The sequence below is a fragment of the Malaclemys terrapin genome, chromosome 1 (genome assembly GCF_027887155.1).
Source record: "Malaclemys terrapin pileata isolate rMalTer1 chromosome 1, rMalTer1.hap1, whole genome shotgun sequence".
NCBI classification, from domain to species: Eukaryota; Metazoa; Chordata; order Testudines; family Emydidae; genus Malaclemys; species Malaclemys terrapin.
This window is the reverse complement of record NC_071505.1, coordinates 103,230,936-103,251,975: the sequence shown is the minus strand read 5'-3', so window position 1 is coordinate 103,251,975 and position 21,040 is coordinate 103,230,936. Positions and strand designations below refer to the sequence as shown.

At 43.2% G+C, this 21,040-nt stretch overlaps 1 protein-coding gene across 1 annotated transcript in view; it reads left to right on the top strand.

Annotated features, from left to right (window-relative positions):
- Window positions 1-6,910: 6,910 nt before the first annotated feature.
- Window positions 6,911-21,040, top strand: part of KDM7A (lysine demethylase 7A) — a 98,548-nt gene continuing 84,418 nt past the window's right edge. Inside the window, 2 exon segments of the mRNA XM_054033738.1 lie at window positions 6,911-6,940; window positions 6,942-7,180. Of these exon segments, the coding sequence (XP_053889713.1) occupies window positions 6,911-6,940; window positions 6,942-7,180 (269 nt within the window).

Below are 21,040 nucleotides of genomic sequence, written 5' to 3'. Positions count from 1 at the left end.
TTTTAAAAGTGCTTTTAGGTAGTAATCTGTTTACTGGGAGTCTCATTTTAGCAAAACTTGGGGGTGGGGGGCGGGATGCCCTCCCTCCAAGGTTCCCAATCAGCTAAATGTGTGGTATTTGCTATATACCCCCATCCTAGAGGCAAAATGGGATTAACACATAGGCAAATGGGGCACTATGCCTGAGGCCCAAATTCATGGGGGGAAGGGGTTGTTTTTTAACCAATGTGGATTTGTGTACAAACTGAAAGAACTTTACTAACATTCTAACCGTTTCAACAAAGCATAGGCTGCCGAGTGCCATTTAAGGTGTATTGGGGGCATAGATTTGCTCTGGGTCTCAACATCACTCACTCAAATTTGGACTGGCTATCCCCCTGTCATGGCAGAGTTTTGGCTGGGCCTACCCTGAAAGGCACTGTGATCTCATGCCTTCATCTGCCTCTAGACATGTACATGCTGAAAAGTGGTTAGGCCATGAGCCAGCTGCTCACTCCCACTCCCCTTTAAAAAGTTATTTTTCCTTGTCAGTGTAGGCAGGACTGTGTGTATATATCTGCTGTTTATTATCTTATTAGACGGTAGGGACCCAGGGATGAGTTAATCCAGCCCTGTCCAGAAGGGCCAAAGAGGGGGTGATACTGATATGGATAGTACTAGGGAGTTCAAACTTTGCCCAACTAGAGGGTGCATTGGCAGCTTGCCAACTGCCCAAGTACTGCATTTAATTGCCATAAAATGGAGCAGATTGCCACCGGCCTCAGTGAAGTGAGGTGTGGTTTGCAGAGATGGCAAACACCATGCACCATGCACCTGTCACACTGCACTGAGAGGACAGGCCTCGGTGGTGTGTTATGTTATATTGAGCTGAAACAACAGGCCACAATCACAAGATGCTCTTGCTCTGAGATGGTACATTCCTGATGTAAGAGATTCAGTCTTACTTTGAGATGACAGGCCTTGCGGCAAAAGTGATATCATTCTGTGGGATAACAAACCACAGGGGCGCCAAGGCCCCTGATGGGAGCTGGGACATCTTGGTGATTGATGTGTACCAGTACAGTGCCAGCCTTGCATCAGACCCTGAATGTCCCTATAGCCATTGTGCTCTGTGGGCCTCCTAGCAAATGCCCTATACTCCCTGGTGCCACTCTGTACACATCCCTATAGCACCATGCCCCATGGGTCTCCTCAGCAAATGTCCTGTGCCACCTTATGCCAGGCCCTATGTGTCCCTATAGTGCTGTACCTCATGGGCCTCCCAGGAAATCTGGGGATGTATCAGTTGGAAGTGACAGAGGAGGAGAAAGATCTGGGTGTATTGGGTGATTACAGGAGAACTATGAGCTGCCAACATGGTATGTCCATGAAAAAGGTTAATGCAAGCCTAGGATACATCCTGTACATCTAGTACAGATAGGGACGTGTTATTACCATTATACAAGGCACTGGTGAGACTTCACCTGGAATGCTGTATGCAACTGAGGCCTCCAATGTTTAAGAATAATGAATTCAAATTGGAACAGTGGCAGAGAAGAACTCTGAGGATGATCAGAGGAAACTTAAGGAGTTTGGCTTGTTTAGCCTAACAAAATGAAAATTGAGGGGGATATGATTGCTTCCTATAAATACATCAGAGGAATAAACACCAGGGAGAGAGAGGAATTATTTAAGTTAAGCCCAATGTTGGCACAAGAACAAATGGCTACAAACTGACTATTAATAAGTTTAGGCTTGAAATTAGATGATGGTTTCCATTCATCAGAGGAGGGAAGTTCTACAGCAGCCTTCTAAGGGGAGTAGTGGTGGCAAAAATTGCAACTTGTTTCAAGACTGAGCTTGGTAAATTAATTGAGGGGATGGTATTGTGAGATTGCCTACTGTGGCATATGGCTCATCTGTGACTGCTATTACCAAATATCTCCAATGGATGGAGATGGGACACTAGATGGGGAGGACTCTGAGTTATTACAGAGAATTATTTTCCAGGGGTCCAGCTGGTGGGTCTTGCCCACATGCTCAGGGTCTAACTGATCTGCTGTAGTTTGGGTCTGGAAGGAATCTTTCCCCAGGTCACACTGGCAAACCTTGAGGATTTTTCATCTTCTGCTGCAGTGGGGGGCATGGGCTGAACTAGAGTAAATGTTGGATTCTCTCTAACTTGAAATCTTTAAATCAAGATTTGAGGACTTCTGTAACTCAGCCAGAGGTGATGGGCCTATTATAGGAGTGGGTGCATGAGGCTCTGTGGCCTGCAATGAGCAGGAGCTCAGACTATATGATCATGATGTTCCCAGCTGGTCTTAAATTCTGTGAGTCAGTGCCCTGTATGTCCCTACAGTGCCATGCCCTATGGGCTTCCCAGCAAACACCTGTGTTGCCTAGTGCCAGGCTTTATATATCCTTATAGCACCATGCCCTGTGGGTGTTACAATAAGTGCTCTGTGCTGCCCGGTGACAAGCCCTACATGTCCCTATAATGCTGTGCCCCTCCCAGCAAATGCCCTATGCCTCCTCACACCAGGTCCTATCTGTTCCAGGGTGGACTGATTTAAACCAAGATGATTTAAATCAGCAAGTAGAAAGCGTCAATTTATATAAACTTTTTCGTTTGTACTGCAGTTATTTTCTAAAGAAAGGTGCATTCTCTTTAGTTCGTATCACCATCAAACCATGCTGATTTACAACTAGGTCGGGTCTTTGCACTAGATTTGGTACATTATTTTGCCCCTTGAGAAGGTACACTATGTACATTTATTTAAGTATTGATATATTTAATATTTTCAGATTCTTAACTGTACATATTTAGTATGCAAGAAAATAGTGAATGATATCTCTTATTAGATAATTAAGTTTTTGATCATTATTTGTGACAAGCTGCATTAGGATGGTAACTGGAATTTAATTAAACACACAACATATAACATTTATTTTTCTTAAACAAAACAATCAAATACATTTCTCTTTTAATTTCACATTTACAACTAAGTGATTTATTAAAGGAGCAGCGGGATTAACTGTAGTCATTGAATTAAATTGATCATTTCAGGTCAGCCTCGGAAAATTTTCAAATATGCCTAAGTGAAAGTGACTGGAGTTTAAGTTCCTACTTGCCTAAGTTTCTTGAAAATGAGACATCAGTTCTGTAAATTACTTAGGCTGTCATTCAGACTTATAAAACTAGTAGATCACATCCCCTTCCTCCTCATTTTTATTCATAGACTGGAAGAGAAAGACAAGTTTTCCAGCTTTTTCAACTCCCAAATCGATTTCTCAACTTTGAATGAATTAGTCCAAATGAAGAAAATATTCTCTCTGCGCCTGCAGAAAAAGCTATTGCTGTCCAAAGCTGATTTAGCACTTCAACTAACTCTGGTCCCAGGTGCTTAGCCAATTCAATGGTGTGACTTTCTTTAAAACATCATCAGCAAACAGGTACTGCTTGAGTGGTTCACCTCCAGCCTTGACATTTAGTATAGTTGGAATGACTGAGGGGTGATTATTAGATGTCCATGTTGTAACAGCAGCATGTTCTTCAGCAGTTAGGCATCTACCTGGATACCTTGGGTTGAAAATACTGGCATGGAAAAGAGGTGGAGAAAGTGCTTGATTCATTTACTTCTTTACTGCCTGCAATTTAACTTTGTTGTTGGGTATACTTTCTTCAGTGTCTCTTGAAGTTCTTTCCAAATTTCAACAGTGTCAGCAACACAGCAGTAATCTTTCTAGAGTTTGCCCAAGGAGGACATGGATCAGCATTCACATTGCACTCCCTGTCGGTACCTATCCTGGGCCGGGGAAGCTAATGATCCAACCAGTGGACCGAAATTCGGTGATGAATCCTGGTCATGTGCCACCTGAGGCATGTTGCACATACACTAAAAAGTTTGTCCAAGGCTATGGAAATAGGTTTCAGGAACTTCAGCATGTCTTCTACATTTCTCTTTAGTCCGATGCTGACTATTTTGTCTATGATAATCCCATCTATTTTATCACAATTTTCTTCACAAATTTTCATCAGAATAGGCCAGTTCTTAATAAACAGCTCAAAACAGTCAACCACTGAATTCCATCATACATCTTGGGGGAGAATTAGTTTAGCTCCTCCTGCTCTCTTTGGGGAAGCTGAAGCAAACTGGCTGTTACAGAAGTACTCTGCAATTTCAACACTACTTTCTTTTACTCCTGGAGTTGTACTTAAGTTTTGGCTAGAACATGCATCAATTGAGCACTGCACCCGTATATCTTTCAGGTTCCCTAAGTTATCTTCTTCTAGATTTGCTGGTCCTGATTATAAACTCATCCATGGTTTTACTGGACGACAAAGAGTCTTTTTTTTAATACAGGTAATTTACTGTCTGATGTCTGTTTAGTTGCAGCCCTGGTGGTATCAATAGATGACTCTGAAATTGTAGAAACTGCAGATTATGGCAGTTCATATCCCTTTTGCCTGAGTTGGATCCTGAAAAAAATGGTAAAATAAGTCACTCATGTATTGAGTATTACACAGTACACTGCTTTAAAAAAAAATTGTAAAGGAAAGATTCCTCCTAGTGCAGTCTGCACTACTGTTTAAATTATAAAAGTTATTCTACACCAATTTTTATAGGGAAAATAATTAATAAACCATAAGGATTATCCGAATCTATTTAAGTTGTTATATCTAACATACCAAACAGCTTGATTTTTTTTTAAATGTTAAAACTTTACTTTTAGACAGTAAATCTTCACCTAGGATGTTTAATTATATTGAGCAATAGAAATCATTTCACAAGGCCAGCAGTGACAGTACAAATGTAATTGACATATCCTTGTCCTACAAACTAACATACTAGTTATATTTTGAATTCATACATAAAATTCACCCAAAACACAAATGCATAACAATCATTTAATCATTTACTAGCATAGTAAGACATGGTAGGCAATCCATAAGAAGGGTGCAAAAATAAGTTTCCTAACCAGCTGATCCAGATTGTTCAGATATGTCCACATCATTTTCTTCAAAGTCATTGCCTTCTGAGGAGCATTTTTCATAAAGTTGTTCTTTCATTCTGACAACCAGGCCTTGCATCTCTTTGTTGCACTGTTTACATTTGGCATGTGTTCTCTTTTAACCCACAGGTACAGGATTTCTTGAAAGCATTCCCAAATAGGGTTGTGGGTTTTTTTTTTATTACCCTCAGCCATCACAGTTTTTTTCCTCTCCGGTTTCCAGGTACTGAAATCAACACTAGAGGCTGCACTCTGCTCCTTCTTCCTTGTTACATTCTCCCCCCTCCCCCGAAAAACAAAAGAACAAACAACAATCCAAGACGTTTGCTAGCATAACCCACATACCTTTTGCACTACAGTATTTTGTTTGGAGATTGAGAGGCAGTTGAGAAATTAATGGATTTCTGTTTGTCTCTCTGTGTACAATTGCATGGAAACAGAGCAATGTCATTTGCTTGAAGTGGCCAGACCCATCCAGAAGCAAGGGCTGGTAGTTACTGGGCAGATCAGTGTTTTTTCATGAGCCGGAGAGAAAGTAGGTGAAGTCATAAGATGAGTATTGAGCCAATCAGGAGCCACATTGGGAAAAGCTATAAAACACGAGAGGGAGAGCATCCAGGTGAGCTGAATGGATGATCTTGATGAGATCATAAAGGTGTCTCCTGTAGTCAGAGGTCAGGTCCAAATGCCTTTTTCTTTCACCCAGTAGCACAGTGACAGCCTCAAGCCCTTAATACAGTATGGGACCTATTGTGCCATATTTATAAAGCTTGACCATAAACATTAGATGTTTTGTTCCTGATTCTTTCTTTATACAGAAAGGAAGCCTTTAATGAAAAAAAGTGTTTGATACAGACTCATGGATTCAGCATTTTTTTAATTTAATGTCCTAAACGATTATAACTGTAGGCCTTAACATATTTTGTATTAAAATCAGATTTCATTTTAACTGGGTTTATTTTTAAAAGGAAAAATATTAGGTAAAAAACAAAATAAAAGTCCAATTTAAATTAAAAAATGGGGTTTTCATGTATTGTTTTAAAATCGATTTTTACCCCTCCTCCATGTCAGAGTGGTTTTCAACCTTTTTTTAACTTGCAGGCCCCTTTACAATTTTCAAGAAGAGGTGGGCACCCCTTTGGAAATCTTAGACATAGTCTGCAGACCACAGGCTGAACTCCACTGCCCCATAGCGTGGTGCCCTGTGGCCGGCCTCTGAGCAGATGCTCGGTGCCGCCTCATGCCAAACCCCGTGTCCCTATAGCACCATTGGACTCCCAGCAAATGGCTTGTGCCACCTGGCGCTAGCAACCATGTGTCCTCTATTGCACCAGACAGGCCCCATGGAAATCCCAGCAACGTCCCGTGCCGGCTCCCCAACACCCCCCCGGGCTCCCCATGCCCAGGGGCCGCGGGCACTGCCGCCCCGCCCCCGCGATAGGGGATCCCCCTGTGTCATTCACAAGCGTGAAAAAACAAAGTCTAGAACTTCGGGCAAGTCCGGCAGCTGTCGGCACTTTCCGTAGAGGGGAGGCGGAGGAGTCGGCAGCCCCCTCCGTCCCGTCTGCCCCGCTCGGTTACATAAGGGAGACGGCTCTTCCCCCCTCCCAGCGCTCGAGCTCTTTCTCTCTGTGTCCTCGCGGAACCCTTCGCTCCCCTCTATCCCCCTCCCCCGCCCGGAACTGTCACGCGGGGGAAGGGAGGGGGGAGGAGCGAGCGCGTGCCCTAGCTGCCTGCCTGCTCCGCCTCCAAAGGGAGTTGTGGCACGTGCTTTTCTGTCGCGCATCCAATATAGCGTAGACGGCTGGCGGGCACGCTCAAGCGTCGCATCCGCTCGTACGTCTTCGAGCGGCTGCTCTCAGGAGGCAGAAGTTCCCAGGCGCGCATGCTCAGCGGTGGAGCGTTCACTGGCTAAATGACTGTGTGGGCCGCACGCGCGCGCGTGCGCGCTCTCTCGTGTCGCCTCTGGCGCGCGCGCTCCGTGGGGCTGGCGCGCGCGCGCTGTTGTTATTGGTGCCGCTGGCGGCGGCTGTTGGAGGGGGAGGGTGGCTCAGTCAGTGAGTTCTTTAAAGATGGCCGGAGCGGCGGCGACCGCGACCCCCGTGTACTGTGTTTGCCGGGAGCCCTACGATGTGAGCCGCTTCATGATCGAGTGCGACATCTGCAAGGACTGGTTCCACGGCAGGTAGGGGCCGGGGAGCCCGCGGGGCGAGGGGAGCCCACGCCGGGTCCGGGGGGGGGGGACGAGGGGAACAGCCTGGGGGTGGCAACTACCCCGGTAACAACAACCGCCACCAGCGGGAAACAATGGGGGGACGCGGCCCCCCGGCGGGGACCCGTCGCGTCTCTGCGTCCGGACCTCCTGGCAGGGCAGCTGCGAGCTTCCCCGCCCCGCCCCCAGATGTCCTTTTGCCCCACGCCACCGAGCCGCACAACCCCGCTCCCCGCCCTGCGCCCCCGCGGGGAGCCGCGTGCGGGGTCTCCGGCCCGGCGCCGAGGGGGTGTCACCCCTCAAAGTAGAGGGAGCAACAGATGAGGGGCTCTCGGACCGCCGGAGAGCGGGGGGCAGGAGCTGCCCAGAAGTTGAGCTCGCGGGGGGGAGTGAGTGGGTGCTAAATGTGGGTGTGGGGGGGATTCCCCCGGCTGCCTCCGTCATGCAGGGCTGGGAGATGCCGGCCGGCCGCTCAGCGGGGGAGAGAGATAACATCCTCTTCCCCAGCTGCCTGCCCCGGGCCGTCAGGGCTCCCCGGCGCCGGGAGCTCCCGGCGGCGGCCGTGCCTGGGGTTCGTGGCTCGTTCTGTGTTTTGGGTCAGTTCCTGCCTTTCCTGGGTTTGACGTTTCTTGTCCGGTCCCAAGCGGCTTTCCCGGCCGCGGCCGGCTCGTGTGTGTTTTGTAAAGTGTGCGTGAGAGAGGCCCGAAGCAGCGGCAGCCTGGGGTTTGTGTGTGTGTGTGTGTGGGGGGGGGGGGTATTCACGGGCATTTAAACAAAGAAACAAGTTGGGGGCTCGGCGGCTCAACTGGCTGTTCGGTTCTGGCCCCAGCTGCCTGGCTCAGGTTTGGAGTCTGTTATTTGGAGAGACCCAAGCGCTGGGATATTTACGGAGGAGCTGCTTGTGATTGTAGGAAGTACGTTTTGATTGACAGCAGGACATTTAAATACCCCCATTTAACAAAAACAGACTCACGATGTAAAGCAGGCTAGACAGCCAAGTCTCCCTCTGCTGGATGTGGATGGGAAGAATGAGCACATGCTTTTAGTGCTCAGTTCAGTTTTCTAGATTCAAGGTACGCTGGAGGCAGTGACAGGCCCAAAAGTTATCTATCCAGTAAAGTTAAAAAAAAACCCAATCAATTATTCTGCTGCATAGTTAGCTCTGAAACTTTTTATCGGGTTTGTTTGTCCATTGCAAGTGTATTTGTCTTCTCATATCCCAAGCATGTGGTCCTGTTGTTGTGAGCAGGGAGTGTGCATTGACAATCTGACAGCAGTTCTGGCAACAGATGCTGGGTGTAGATTTAGGCCCCACATTTAGGTTTTGTTTGAAAATTAAAAAAAATTATTTTGGTAACTTTTTTTGCTGGGTGAGGAATATTAATAATTTCAATACTTTTTTTGTTTTTTGTTGAGCATGTGTTCAGAGAATTCAATCAGACTTCATGTATATGAGCCTTTCACACAACAGCAAAGGACAGTAAAAAATGAGAAAATTGGAAAGTATAGTTCTAAAACCACAAAAATTAGCAAGGGGATTTAGAAAAGGTGTAGGGTTTGAAACTACTTTCTTAATTGATTTATATTTCAAATTGATAGTGATTACACCTTTATTCTCCTGCACATACAGAATCTGTTTAGATTTGGAATTGCAGCTTTTTGATGTCCTCACAAATTATCTTCCTGCTGTATTATCTGTTAAATAATAATTTATTTGCTCTGCATTTTTCAGAGCACAGTGAGATTGGACCTTGCCTTTACCTACCTTGTTTGTTTGAGAAATTTGAATTAAGCTAAACAATGCATCCTGACACACAGGCCCTTTGATATTTATTGTTTTTAATGGGACGGAGGGTTGGGGGGAAGGAATCTTCTGCTTTTTAAAAATTTCTTCTTAAATCGGGATGTACAATGTTTGCCTGATACAGTGAAAGGCAAGCTCTCTTCTCTCTGGACCGATCACATCTCATGAGGCTGTTAGCTAATGAAATATTATGGTAAGATTTTTTTTAATTTCACACAAGGTTATAGGCCACTGCCATGAAAAAAGTGTTATCCATCATCATGAAGTAGCTGCCTCTTGCTGGTACTAATTGGAACATTGATAGCATATAGAAAATAGCAGAAAATGGTAGGTCATCCTTCTAGCGTCACAATTTATTTGGGCAGATGGTAGTGTAATACATGTTTTACCAAAATTAAAACTCAAGTCATTTGCTGTACATAAAGTCATAGACACAAATCTTCACACAACTTAGGGGATAAATTATAGGTTACCTTTCTAATATAGAAGGGCATACATACAAGGGTATTGAACCATTATATTTCCTTGGTCATTAATACCAAGCACGGTGGTGTGTGCCTGTAATCCCAGCTCCTTGGGAGGCTCAGGCTGGCAGATCACTCAGGGGTTCTGGACTGCGGTGCGCTATGTCGATCAGGTATCCAGTGCCACTGACAGCCCAGCCAGTGGGTAGCTGAATGACTGGCTAGAACAGGGGTAGGCAACCTATGTCATGCGTGCCGAAGGCGACACGTGAGCTGATTTTCGGTGGCACTCACACTGCCGGGTCCTGGCCACCGCATTTTAATTTAATTTTAAGTGAAGTTTCTTAAGCATTTTAAAAACCTTATTTACTTTACATACAACAATAGTTTAGTTATATATTATAGACTTATAGAACGAGACCTTCTAAAAATGTTAAAATGCATTGCTGGCACGCGAAACCTTAAATCAGAGTGAATAAATAAAGACTCGGCACACCACTTCTGAAAGGTTGCCGACCCCTGGGCTAGAACAACAGGAATGATGTGTTGTGATCGGCGCGTTCTCTGTGAGGGCTGATGGACTGATCGATCACGGTGGTCATTAACACTGCACATAAATTATTGGAATTTAAGGGTTAAATGATTCTATTCTAGTATCTTAAGGAAATAAATTTACCATTTCTGAAGCAGCATAATAGAGGTTGTACAATGAGGGAAAGGCTTCTTTGTTGCTAAACACTCAGAATATAACTGATTTTTTAAATTGTTTGAAAATCCTTTTGTGTTCTGCTTATTTTTTTCAATGTTAATGGTATTGAATAGTGTCTAGTTGATCATCCAAAAGGAGATGCCTGTTTCTACAAACTTGGTGCCTTTTACAACTGAATATGTGTTTCTTCCTGGGTCTGTTTTAGATTTAGACGTTTATATCCATATCTGTTTAAAATAATCACAATTTCACAAATGAAGCTACATTCTTGGTGACGTTATTTCAAAGTGAGTGAATTATAGAGGGTCATGAAGAGGAAAACTACAGCACCATTTGTGTGCATAATGAACATTACTTTTAGTATAATGTGAAACTTTAAATAATTAAACTTCAGTTTTGGTCATCTCTGAATTCACAGCATTGATATGCAGTTCTCACCCTCAGAAACTTAATTCCATATTTAATCTAACCTGTTGAAAAGAAGTAACTTCATATCCATTCTGGTGAGAATTGTTACCAGTACAGAATTCTGCCATTTAGTTTTCAGTTGTGCCTAAGGTCTTTTCCAAACGTGTCTCTGTAGTGATAGTTCATTTGAAAAGGTAGAATGTTCATGTATTTTGTAGTTTGAGGACTGGTTAGTAAAAGTGCAGATGCCTCAAGGTCTCTTCTGCCTTTTAGAAGACTTCCTTATATCAATTCTCGGGTCTAAGACTAAATCAAGAGATTGCACTTTATTCTAACTTGTAAAAAAATTATTAGAGTAAGTATAGTCTATAGCAGGGGTATGCAACCAATGGCATGGCATGCAAACTGATTTTCAGTGTCACTCGCACTGCCCAGGTCCTGGCCACCGGTCCGGGGGGCTCTGCATTTTAATTTAAAATTAAATTAAGCTTCTTAAACATTTAAAAAACCTTATTTACTTTACATACAACAATAGTTTAGTTACATATTATAGACTTATAGAAAGAGACCTTCTAAAAATGTTAAAATGTATTACTGGCACATTTTAACGTTTAAAATGTTTATCAGAGTGAATAAATGAAGACTCGGCACACCACTTCTGAAAGGTTGCCGACCCCTGGTCTATAGAGTCCGAGGATGGTAAATATCTCCTTCCAGACATTAAGATGTTCTCAGAACCATTCATTTAATACAATATCAACCTCAAAACCAGTTTTGTGTGTTCCCGTGGCTGTTAGCATTAACAACATCATATATCCTAATAGCAGAGGGGTAGCCGTGTTAGTGTGGATCGGAAAAAAGCGACAGAGTCCTGTGGCCCTTACAGACTAACAGACGTTTTGGAGCATAAGCTTTCGTGGGTGACGCGTGCGTCTGATGCAGTGAGTATTCACCCACGAAAGCTTATGCTCCAAAACGTCTGTTAGTCTGTAAGGGCCACAGGACTCTTTGTAGCTTTTATCATATATCCTAATTACAGTATTTGGCAGATTGAGGATGAGATTTCTTCATTCCTGGTTAAGCAGAGAGAATGTTATGACTTTCTCTTCTGAAATCACTGTTTGGTGTGAAGGGCCAACCCTCAGAATTCAAGGTGGTGGTGGCGGGAGGTGCCTTTTGGAATGCCATTCCTTCTCTAACCTGTCATGGATGCTTTCAAAACAGGTTGGACGCTCATCTGTGTCCGTTCTGACAATTTACAATTTATGGATGCTGACAAAGAGAAAGTTGCAAATAAAGTTATGAAAGGAGGCGTTGAAACTTTCCTGGCTAATTAAAACTGTGTGGGTATCTGGTGTGATTATGAGGGCAGGATAAATTAACTAATTTTCCCTTCCAGAAAGTACTCCTGTTGCAATGGGAATGTTCCCTTAATTTTTAATTACAAAATGTACATTGAATCGTCCAAATTTAGAAATCTATGGCTCTCAGCTAAGCTTTCATAATTCATATTTCCTACATTTGTTGCTGTAGTTAAGTGAGGTTTTTTGCTTTTAGGTTTTGATTGACTTGGTTTCTGTGACAGGTTTCAGAGTAGCAGCCGTGTTAGTCTGTATCCGAAAAAAGAACAGGAGTACTTGTGGCACCTTAGAGACTAACAAATTTATTAGAGCATAAGCTTTCGTGGACTACAGCCCACTTCTTTGGATGCATATAGAAGCTTATGCTCTAATAAATTTGTTAGTCTCTAAGGTGCCACAAGTACTCCTGTTCGTTTTTTTTGGTTTCTGTGGAAACTGATGTTAGACTGGCCAAAGTAAGGTGAGGGAAGGTTTCTTAAACTTATTTTCTCTAATTTAGCACTATTTCCACAGAAGCAAGATAGAAACTCCCAACTCTGTTGTAGTTCAAAAAGGCTATGTCTGTCCCATCCCCAACCCCGAATAAAAACTGGTTTTCTGTTTTACAACTTTTTAAAAACAAGCCTCCCTGTCTTAGCTCACTTTGGAGTAGTACTCGGAACATTTGGTGTCTGATTCCAGCCCTGCCACAAATTTCCTAACTGAGAACAAGTTGTTCTCTTTGTGCCTCAGTTCCCCTTCTGTGACATGGCTTCTCTTGTCAGAATAAACTCTTTAATCTGTGCAACGTGCTCATATAGAACAGTGTTGAAAAGTCTAATTCTTGGAATTGTGTGGATATCTGTTTTGAGTGCAGTTGTCTTGACAAACTGGCATTTGTCCAATTTGTATATGTGCTCTGTTTGAAAGCAATGCATTATCTTTTCCTTTACATCAATAGTATGTTCCTAATTCTGATATTTGATTTTTTTTTTAGTGCCCCTGCTCCTTGAGTCATGTGACAACGAGAATCTAACTTTCCCTTTTTAAAAAAAATTTAACTTCTAGCCCTCATTTTGGGGGCGGGGGAAGGGGAAGTCTGAAAAGGTGAACACTAAAGGCTCAACTCAAATGTAGATAAAGACTCTGAAGTTTACTTTTTTTAAATTATGATTTTTTTAAAGCTACTCATGACTGAAGCCTGACTCATAATTTTTGAATCCTTAGATTGGGCAATAATGTCAACATTTTGTTTCAGTGAATGTTTTTATAATATCATTCTTAAAATTACAGTGGGAGGACAATAAGGTGATTTCATCACGCTAAAATAGGTGGTGATTAGTTAGGGAACTTGAGTTTTTAATAGTGCCTTTCATATGAGAAGAATCAAAGTATCTTGTGTACATAGGAATCACTTTATCCATTACTGAGTGTTCTGGGGTGAAATACAGCTGCTGTTTAACAATGTATAACAGTGCAAAATTTAGAACAGGAAGTGAAGAATACTATATCCAATTAAAATCTGTAAGAGAATCTAGGTAGGCAGAACTCAGTTTTCCAGACTAGAATCAGGCCAGGACATATTGAGCATACTATGTACATTTGTTTGTTAGAATGTTGGTAGTATGTAATACAGTACAAATGAATTATTATGTAAATAAAAAGATTCCAGGATTGTCACTCTGAAGCCTAGAATGTTCGAATCAGTGTGAAGTGATGGAAACAGCTACAAGCATAGTTGAGAGTTCTTTGTTTAGAATATCGCCAAGTTCAATTGTTATAGGGATTCACCGTCTGTTACTGTCCAGTTGTTAAGTTCTCAGCCATTTTCTGCTTTTTGACACTTTCTGAATTGGACTCATTCAACAGCATGGGTTTTACATAGTTATCTATACTATGCTGCTTAAAAGAATTTAAGATTTAGAATTATTGGTTGAAACAGTTTAGTTGTAATCTATATGGTATTTAATTGCTCTGTATCAATCATATTGTTAGCGTTGCCTGTTTAGTGTACCCATTTGAAAAAAATAAAGAAGCATACTTGAACTTAGTAATCACTTCTTACAGAAAATGTTAAGTGAGTTAGTGAAGACAGTTCCTGTAAGGTGCTAAGTATGAAATTTAACTCGTTAGTAGAGAATTTGTATTGCACCACCATCTAGGTAAGTTACATAGAAAATGTTCAGGTACATTAACTTCCTGTTTGGTTTCTGTGACATACAGTTAATTTGACTGAAGAATTGAAGTCATGGTTTATAAAGGTGCTCTTATTTTCATGGATGTAGGTTGTGTTGCTCTTTTAATGAATCCAATATTTTTATGTCCTTAATTGTGTACGTAATGGGATCCCTTGTTGGATGGCCCTTAATTCTTAGGATAGAGCAGTGGTGGGCAACCTGCGGCCCACATGCGGCCCATCAGGGTAATCTGCTGGCAGGCCGCGAGACATTTTGTTTACGTTGACCGTCCACAGGCATGGGCCCCCTGCAGCTGCCAGTGGCCGCGGTTCACCGTTCCTGGCTAATGGGAGCCGCGGGAAGCGGCAGGCCGCCAGGACGTGCTGGATGCTCAGGCCTAGGGCAGGGGGTTGGTTGCAGGGGGCAAGATCTGGGAGGGAGTTTGGATGCAGGAGGCGGCTCAGGGCTGGGGTGCAGGAGGGCATAAGGAGTGTGGGCTCTGGCCAGGTGGCGCTTACCTTGGGCAGCTTCCAGTTGGCGGTGCAGCAGGGCTAAGGCAGACTCCCTGTCTGCCTTGGCCCTGTGCCGCTCCTGGAAGGGTCTGGCTTGTCTCTGCAGCTGGGGGGGGGGGGGGGCGAGCTCCGTGTACTACCCTTGCCTGCAGGCACTGCCCCCGCAGCTCCCATTGGCTGCAGTTCCTTGCCAATGGGAGCTGCAGAGTCAGCCCTCGGGGCGGTGGCAGCGTGTGGAGATCTCCCTCCCTCCCTGGGGGGGCCACAGGGACATGCAGGCCGCTTCTGGGAGCGGTGTGGGGCCAGGGCAGGCAGGGAGCCTGTCTTAGCCCCACTGCGCTGCCGGACTTTTAGCGGCCTAAAATCTCCTGGTTTGGCTTCAGTAGCCTCTGGGAGATAGAGCCTGATTCTGGGAGACTCCCGGCGAAACTGGGAGGGTTGGTAACCCTAGTTGGCACATGTGTATTAAACAAGCACTTGGCCTGTTGTACAAATACTTGCACTTTGGAGTACATTGTTCGTTCTTTTCAGAACCATGTCTGAACAATTTTGACTTAACTTGTAAAGACTTTCATATATTCAATTCACAGACTTGAAAAGCGATATTTCACAGTCTAAGAAGAATTTATTCTTAATTTAATAACAGTATTCCAGTCAGCTATGGTTCAATAGCAAATTGCCACTGACCTGTTTAATGATGCGGAAGGACTATTAAGTTGTTTTGGTGAAGTATTTAGGGAGTTTAAAATTGTTGGTAAATATGAGAAATGGTTCAGTCTTTTTTCCATTGTGTGACATTGGCCTATGAATACACAGAACTAACTTACATTTTAGAAGTTTCAAGTGTCTTCAGATATGTTTCTGCTTCATGCCAATAACATGGGTTTAAATGAATAGTTCTGTCTTTCCAGGTCAGTTCTGCTTCAAATTGAATTAATACTTAATACCTTTCTCTCCATTATTTTGGCATTAAGTAAAGTAGATTTTCTTGCTGAAAATGTTGAGTTCATTCTTCCTCTGCAGGGCATAAGCGCTTAGGTTTGCCACAAAAGCAAAAAGCTTCTATAGAAGATCATTCTACATTAATGTAAAAGCCAAATGCAGGGAGTCAAAATATTCTAAATTTTTAATATGTTGAAGTATTAAATCTGTTTTCAATAGAACTTCAGTGGACAAACTGCAGCTATCCTGCTAAACTGATTCCTACATTTAATTATGTTGTTTCTATTTACATTGATGTTTTATTTTATTCAGCTTAAGGCTGTCTTAAAAACACTATGCATGAAAGTGGGGGGAGGGAAAGAAAACATTCTGAGAATTGAAGTTTTTCGTGTTCCTTTTTTTTTTTTTTTAAGAAGACATAGACTTGATTTGATCTGGATCATTCTAGAACAGGGGTTCCCAAACTTGGTTCATGGCTTGTTCAGGGTAACCCCCTGGCAGGCCGTGAGACACTTTGTTTACCTGAACATCTGCAGGTATTGCTGCTCGCAGCTCCTATGGGTTCAGAGGGCAGGAGGGGGATCAAGGCTGGGCCTGGGGCAGGGGTAGGGCCCGAGAGGGGGTCAGGAGTGCAGGCTCTGGGCGGTGCTTACCTCAAGCAGCTCCTGGAAGCAGAGGCATGTCTCCCCTCTGGCTCCTAGGCAGAGGCACGGCCAGGCGGCTCTGCCTGCTGCCCTGTCCACAGGTGCCACCCCCGTAGCTCCCATTGGCCGTGGTTCCTGGCCAATGGGAGCTGTGGTGGCAGTGCTTAGGGCAAGGGCAGCACACACAGCCCCCTGGCTACCCCTGCCTGTAGGAGCCGGAGCAGGGACATGCTGGCTGCTTCCCGGGAGCCATGAGGCATGGCGGCTAGCAGGGAGTCTACCAGCCCCGCTGCACGGCGCCGCCAGCCGGACAGTCGATGGCCTGGTCAGGAGTGCTGACTGGAGCTGTCAAGATCCCTTTTCAACCGGGTGTTGCAGTCAAAAACCGGACACCTGGTCACCCTAGGTGTGGACCCTGTTGTAGTGTACTAGAAGTTCTCCTGTGCACTTTAATCTGTTCTGCTTTGAAACAGGAATAGATCAGAGAGCATTACAGAACATTTAGTGTGTGGCAGCAGGGTCCACACGGACACTTAGTTTATGGGCAGGCTAGTGTGGGGTAGATTTAAACCCTAGCTTGCTGCTAACTAACCGTTCATGTAGGCAAGCCCTTATTAGTTTGTCAGTTTTACACTGTTGCTGTTTCAAAAACCCGTGTGGATAGTAGCCTAGGCACTTGTAATCCCCACAAGCTGAGTTTGGCTGTAAACTTTAGACTCTTCACTGACATAATAAAGACTAGAAATCCATGATTAATACCTACATCACCTTTCAAACTTGTTAGCGATTGGACTATCTGTGTTGGACCATACGGACTTCCCTAAGATGTGCATAAATATTAAATAATTCAAAAATGTAATTGTAAAATTTCAAAACCACTCAAAGGCATTGGTTCAGTGGTCCCCAAACTTCTTACCTCGTCCCCGCCCTTATAGCGATTGGACTATCTGTGTTGGACCATACAGACTTGCCTAAGATGTGCATAAATATTAAATAATTCAAAAATGTAATTGTAAAATTTCAAAACCACTCAAAGGCATTGGTTCAGTGGTCCCCAAACTTCTTACCTCGTCCCCGCCCTTACCCCTGTCCATGCCTGCCCACTGGAGCCAGGGCCAGGAGCAGGGCCATGGCTCTGGGAGGTGAGGGACTGAGGCTGGGGCCCTAGCTAGGTGTGGGTGCAGGGCTGGCAGCCAGTGCCCCTTGTGGGCTGGCCTGGGCCTCAGCTGCACCGCTCGAACATTCGTCCGTGCATCCCTGGGGCCCACAGATTGGGGACCTATGCATTAGTTCTTATCAGAGTAATAAGAGTATGTTCAGTTTTGAATTTCTAGGTCAAATTGAGCTATCCTAGGGTAAAAATATTGCAATATTTTTCAAATAATGAAGAGATGAAAATTCTATTTTATGAATCACATGTCCAGTTTACTTACTTCTTTGCTAAAATATTCTTTTGACAATGAAATGCTTCTAGTGGCTGGTCCACATAGAAGATAGCCTACTACTACTAGCAGGTGCTCTGTTAGCTCACATGTTAGAGTTCTATGCTGTGGAGCTAAAGAGTGCAACCCTGCTGATAACACCTATAGGATCAGTATTGTTCCATACTGTAAAATTATTTTTAATTTGCCTTTTTAAAAAACCAAGTGCTGTACATAAATATAAACTAAGTTTGCAAAGTCAAACACTCAGAAGTTATGAAATGCCAGAATTAAGGCTACCTGTGTATTCTTAATTTGGCCCCCTTGTCAATAAGCATTATGAGGCATCCTTTAGGTCCAGGATTACATATTTTTTTCTATAGGGCCCCTGCCTCATTCAGTGCACAGTACAGATGGTGCTAAGGGATCGCATCAGGCTTGTGTAGTGAAGGAGGCTGTTTGTAGGACTAGTGATTTATTTGATGTGGAGCCTGCCTGCCCACAAGATGCAGGTAGGGGTGGCCCTGCCTGAGAAGGGACTGGTGCAGGTTGATGACCCAGCATTCCTCTCCACACACCCCCCCGCCCCAGGCTGGTGGGCAGCAGGCTGCTGGTGGTGTTTGCATGCAGTGACCCCACTGTTTTGGTGCCCCTGCAGATGGTAACTGGACTTTTGTGTCCGGTCAGTACTTCTGACTGGACAACCTACAGGTCCTCTTTTGACCTGTTTTTTTTTTTTTTTTTGGTTTGTTTGTTTGTTTGTTTAAACTAGAAAATAACAGGCACCTGGCAACCCTAATGCAGTAGACTAAATCTGACTGTCTCTAAGATTATGCGGTATTAATTGCATTGTTAAAAAAAAATAGCGATTCCATCAGAAGAGCCGACAGATTGCCTTCATTTCTCTAGTTCTATGTTAAAATCTCTTACAGCATCTCTGTTTACACAGAGCTGTTAGCATGAACAAATTAACTGAAAGATAACTTGTTCTAAAGTTGACATTAAAGCCAGGTTTGAACTAAGATAACCTCATGTTTTGTATTCAGTGAATCATTGAATTCATTAAGATCGTGTGAGATCAGTGACCTCTAAAGCTGTATATAGGAGATGCATATGGTGAAGACCTTGATACTAGACTGTCGTGGAAAGTGTTTACTAGCTTTCACTAACTATTCAGGAGGAAAACTTTTTGGGAGATCCTAATGATACAGTAGCAGAGTCTGCAGAAAAAGCAAAACATTCGTTGCCATCTGCAAAATAGAAAAGAGGCTTTAATAAAAATGGACATTACTTTCCAGCAGACATGAGTCAGTTTTTAGAGACTTACGGAAAAATGAATATGGGTAGAAAATGTAGACATCTCTCCTCATAAACTTTATTTAAATTTTTTTTTTTTAAAGTAGGTACAATGGTAGTTCATGGATGGACTTTTCACGTTATTGAAATATTGGATATCAAGGATTTTTTTTTTCAAAGCCCAAAAGAATGGATGCATTAACTTTATAAGCAACTGTCTCTAATTCCAAATTGCTTTCATTTATTAGACTATAGATTAACACCACTTGTTAGCTTAATCCCTCACATTCCCTGTAAAGTTGGTGGAAACAGTAGAAAGAATTACTCTAATTTAAGCGAGCTAGCGTTGTTATATATTTTCAGATTTCAAGAAGCAACGAGACCTGAGAAGCAATATTCTGTTTTATACATAAACTTTTCAAGCCTTTCACCTACTAGTCTGAAGACAAAGGGTATGTCTACACTGGAGTTGAGATGTGATTGCAGCTCAAGTACACATACCCACACTAGCTTTAATCTTGCTAGTATGACCACAAATAGACCTGAAACCGCGTGGCCTGGGCTTCAGTACATGCTGGGAACCTGTGTATCAGGATTCTTGGTGGGCTAATCCAGCCCACACAGAAGGTTGTGCCATTGTGGCTTTGTTGCTGGTTTTTAGTCGTGCTATCTAGATTAAAGCTAGCGTGGATATGTGTACTTGAGCTGCAATCATATCTTCAATTGCAGTGTACACATACTGACTAGTTTCTCAGGTGACAAATACGGTTGTGCTCCTGCAATCTAAAGGAATATAACAGCTTTATAATGGAACTATAGCATTATCAACTATAACAGTTTTAAAATTCTAACGGAATGGACTGTCATCTGTGCTTTTGCTAAATCTTCTCTTCCTGGTTTCACTCCACTCTTCTCTCACACATGTCTTTCTGTATTTAGTGTGGCATTCTTTTCTTTCTACTCCCCCTCTCTTAAATATTTCTTGTTATCTCTGTATTGTGTTCAGTTCTCTTCCTTCTTTCCTTCCTTCCTTCCTTCCTTCCTCTATCTCCCTTCTTCATGTACTCCAGTTAAGCTAATCCCTTCAGACCTCGTCCACTTTTGAAAGTTGTACTGGAATAACTGTCAATGAGGGGTGCTATTTTATTTTTTTAAAACCACCATAGCTATACCGTTATAAACACTAATGTGGACACAGTTATACTGATACAGAAGTGCCACTTCCTGTATCAGTATAAGCACCTTTGTACTGGCATGCCTGTGTCCATACTCAGTGGTGATGGGATTTGTTCTACATAACTATACTAATATAGTTAAAGTGGTACAACTTATGTGTAGACAACAGTTTGGTCTCTTTGTCCCTTGTCCACAGTCTCACTCTTTCTTCTATATCCCTGGGCTTGAAACCTTTCTTAACAGCTATTAATTCAAAGACTAAGGGCTAGTCTACACTGGCAATGCCGTGGCAGCGCTTTAACGTGCCTTGTGTGATCGTGGCGCAGCTCTGGGAGAGCACTCTAAAAAACAAACAAACAAACAAACTACCTCAACGAGGGGCGCAGCTCCCAATGCTAAGCACTGTTTACACTAGCAGCCGTGTTAGTCTGTATCCGCAAAAAGAAGAACAGGAGTACTTGTGGCACCTTAGACAAATTTGTTAGTCTCTAAGGTGCCACAAGTACTCCTGTTCTTCTTTTTACTGTTTACACTGGCGCTTTACAGGGCTGCAGCTTGCTGCGCTCAGGGGTGGTTTTTCATCCTGAGCGAGAAAGTTGCAGCGTTGTTAATTGCCAGTGTAGACAAGCCCTAAGTCCTTATGAGCATGCAAAAGTTGCAGCATTTAAAATAAAATGTTTTTTAAACTGATTAAGTTAAACTTATGCAAAAGACACTGTGGATGCTCTTATTTTGGCATAAATGAGGTTTATTTCTTTTCAGTTATTGACTCAAGGTAAACAAAAGACAGCTTGATTTTAAACCAAAGGAAGTGGCCATACAGCTTTTGTATCAGTTTAATTTAATCAATTAAAAAAATTAAATGGTGCAACTTTTTTGGGTAGATAAAGCCTAAGCCTACTACAGTAGAACCTCAGAGTTACAAACACCTTGGGAATGG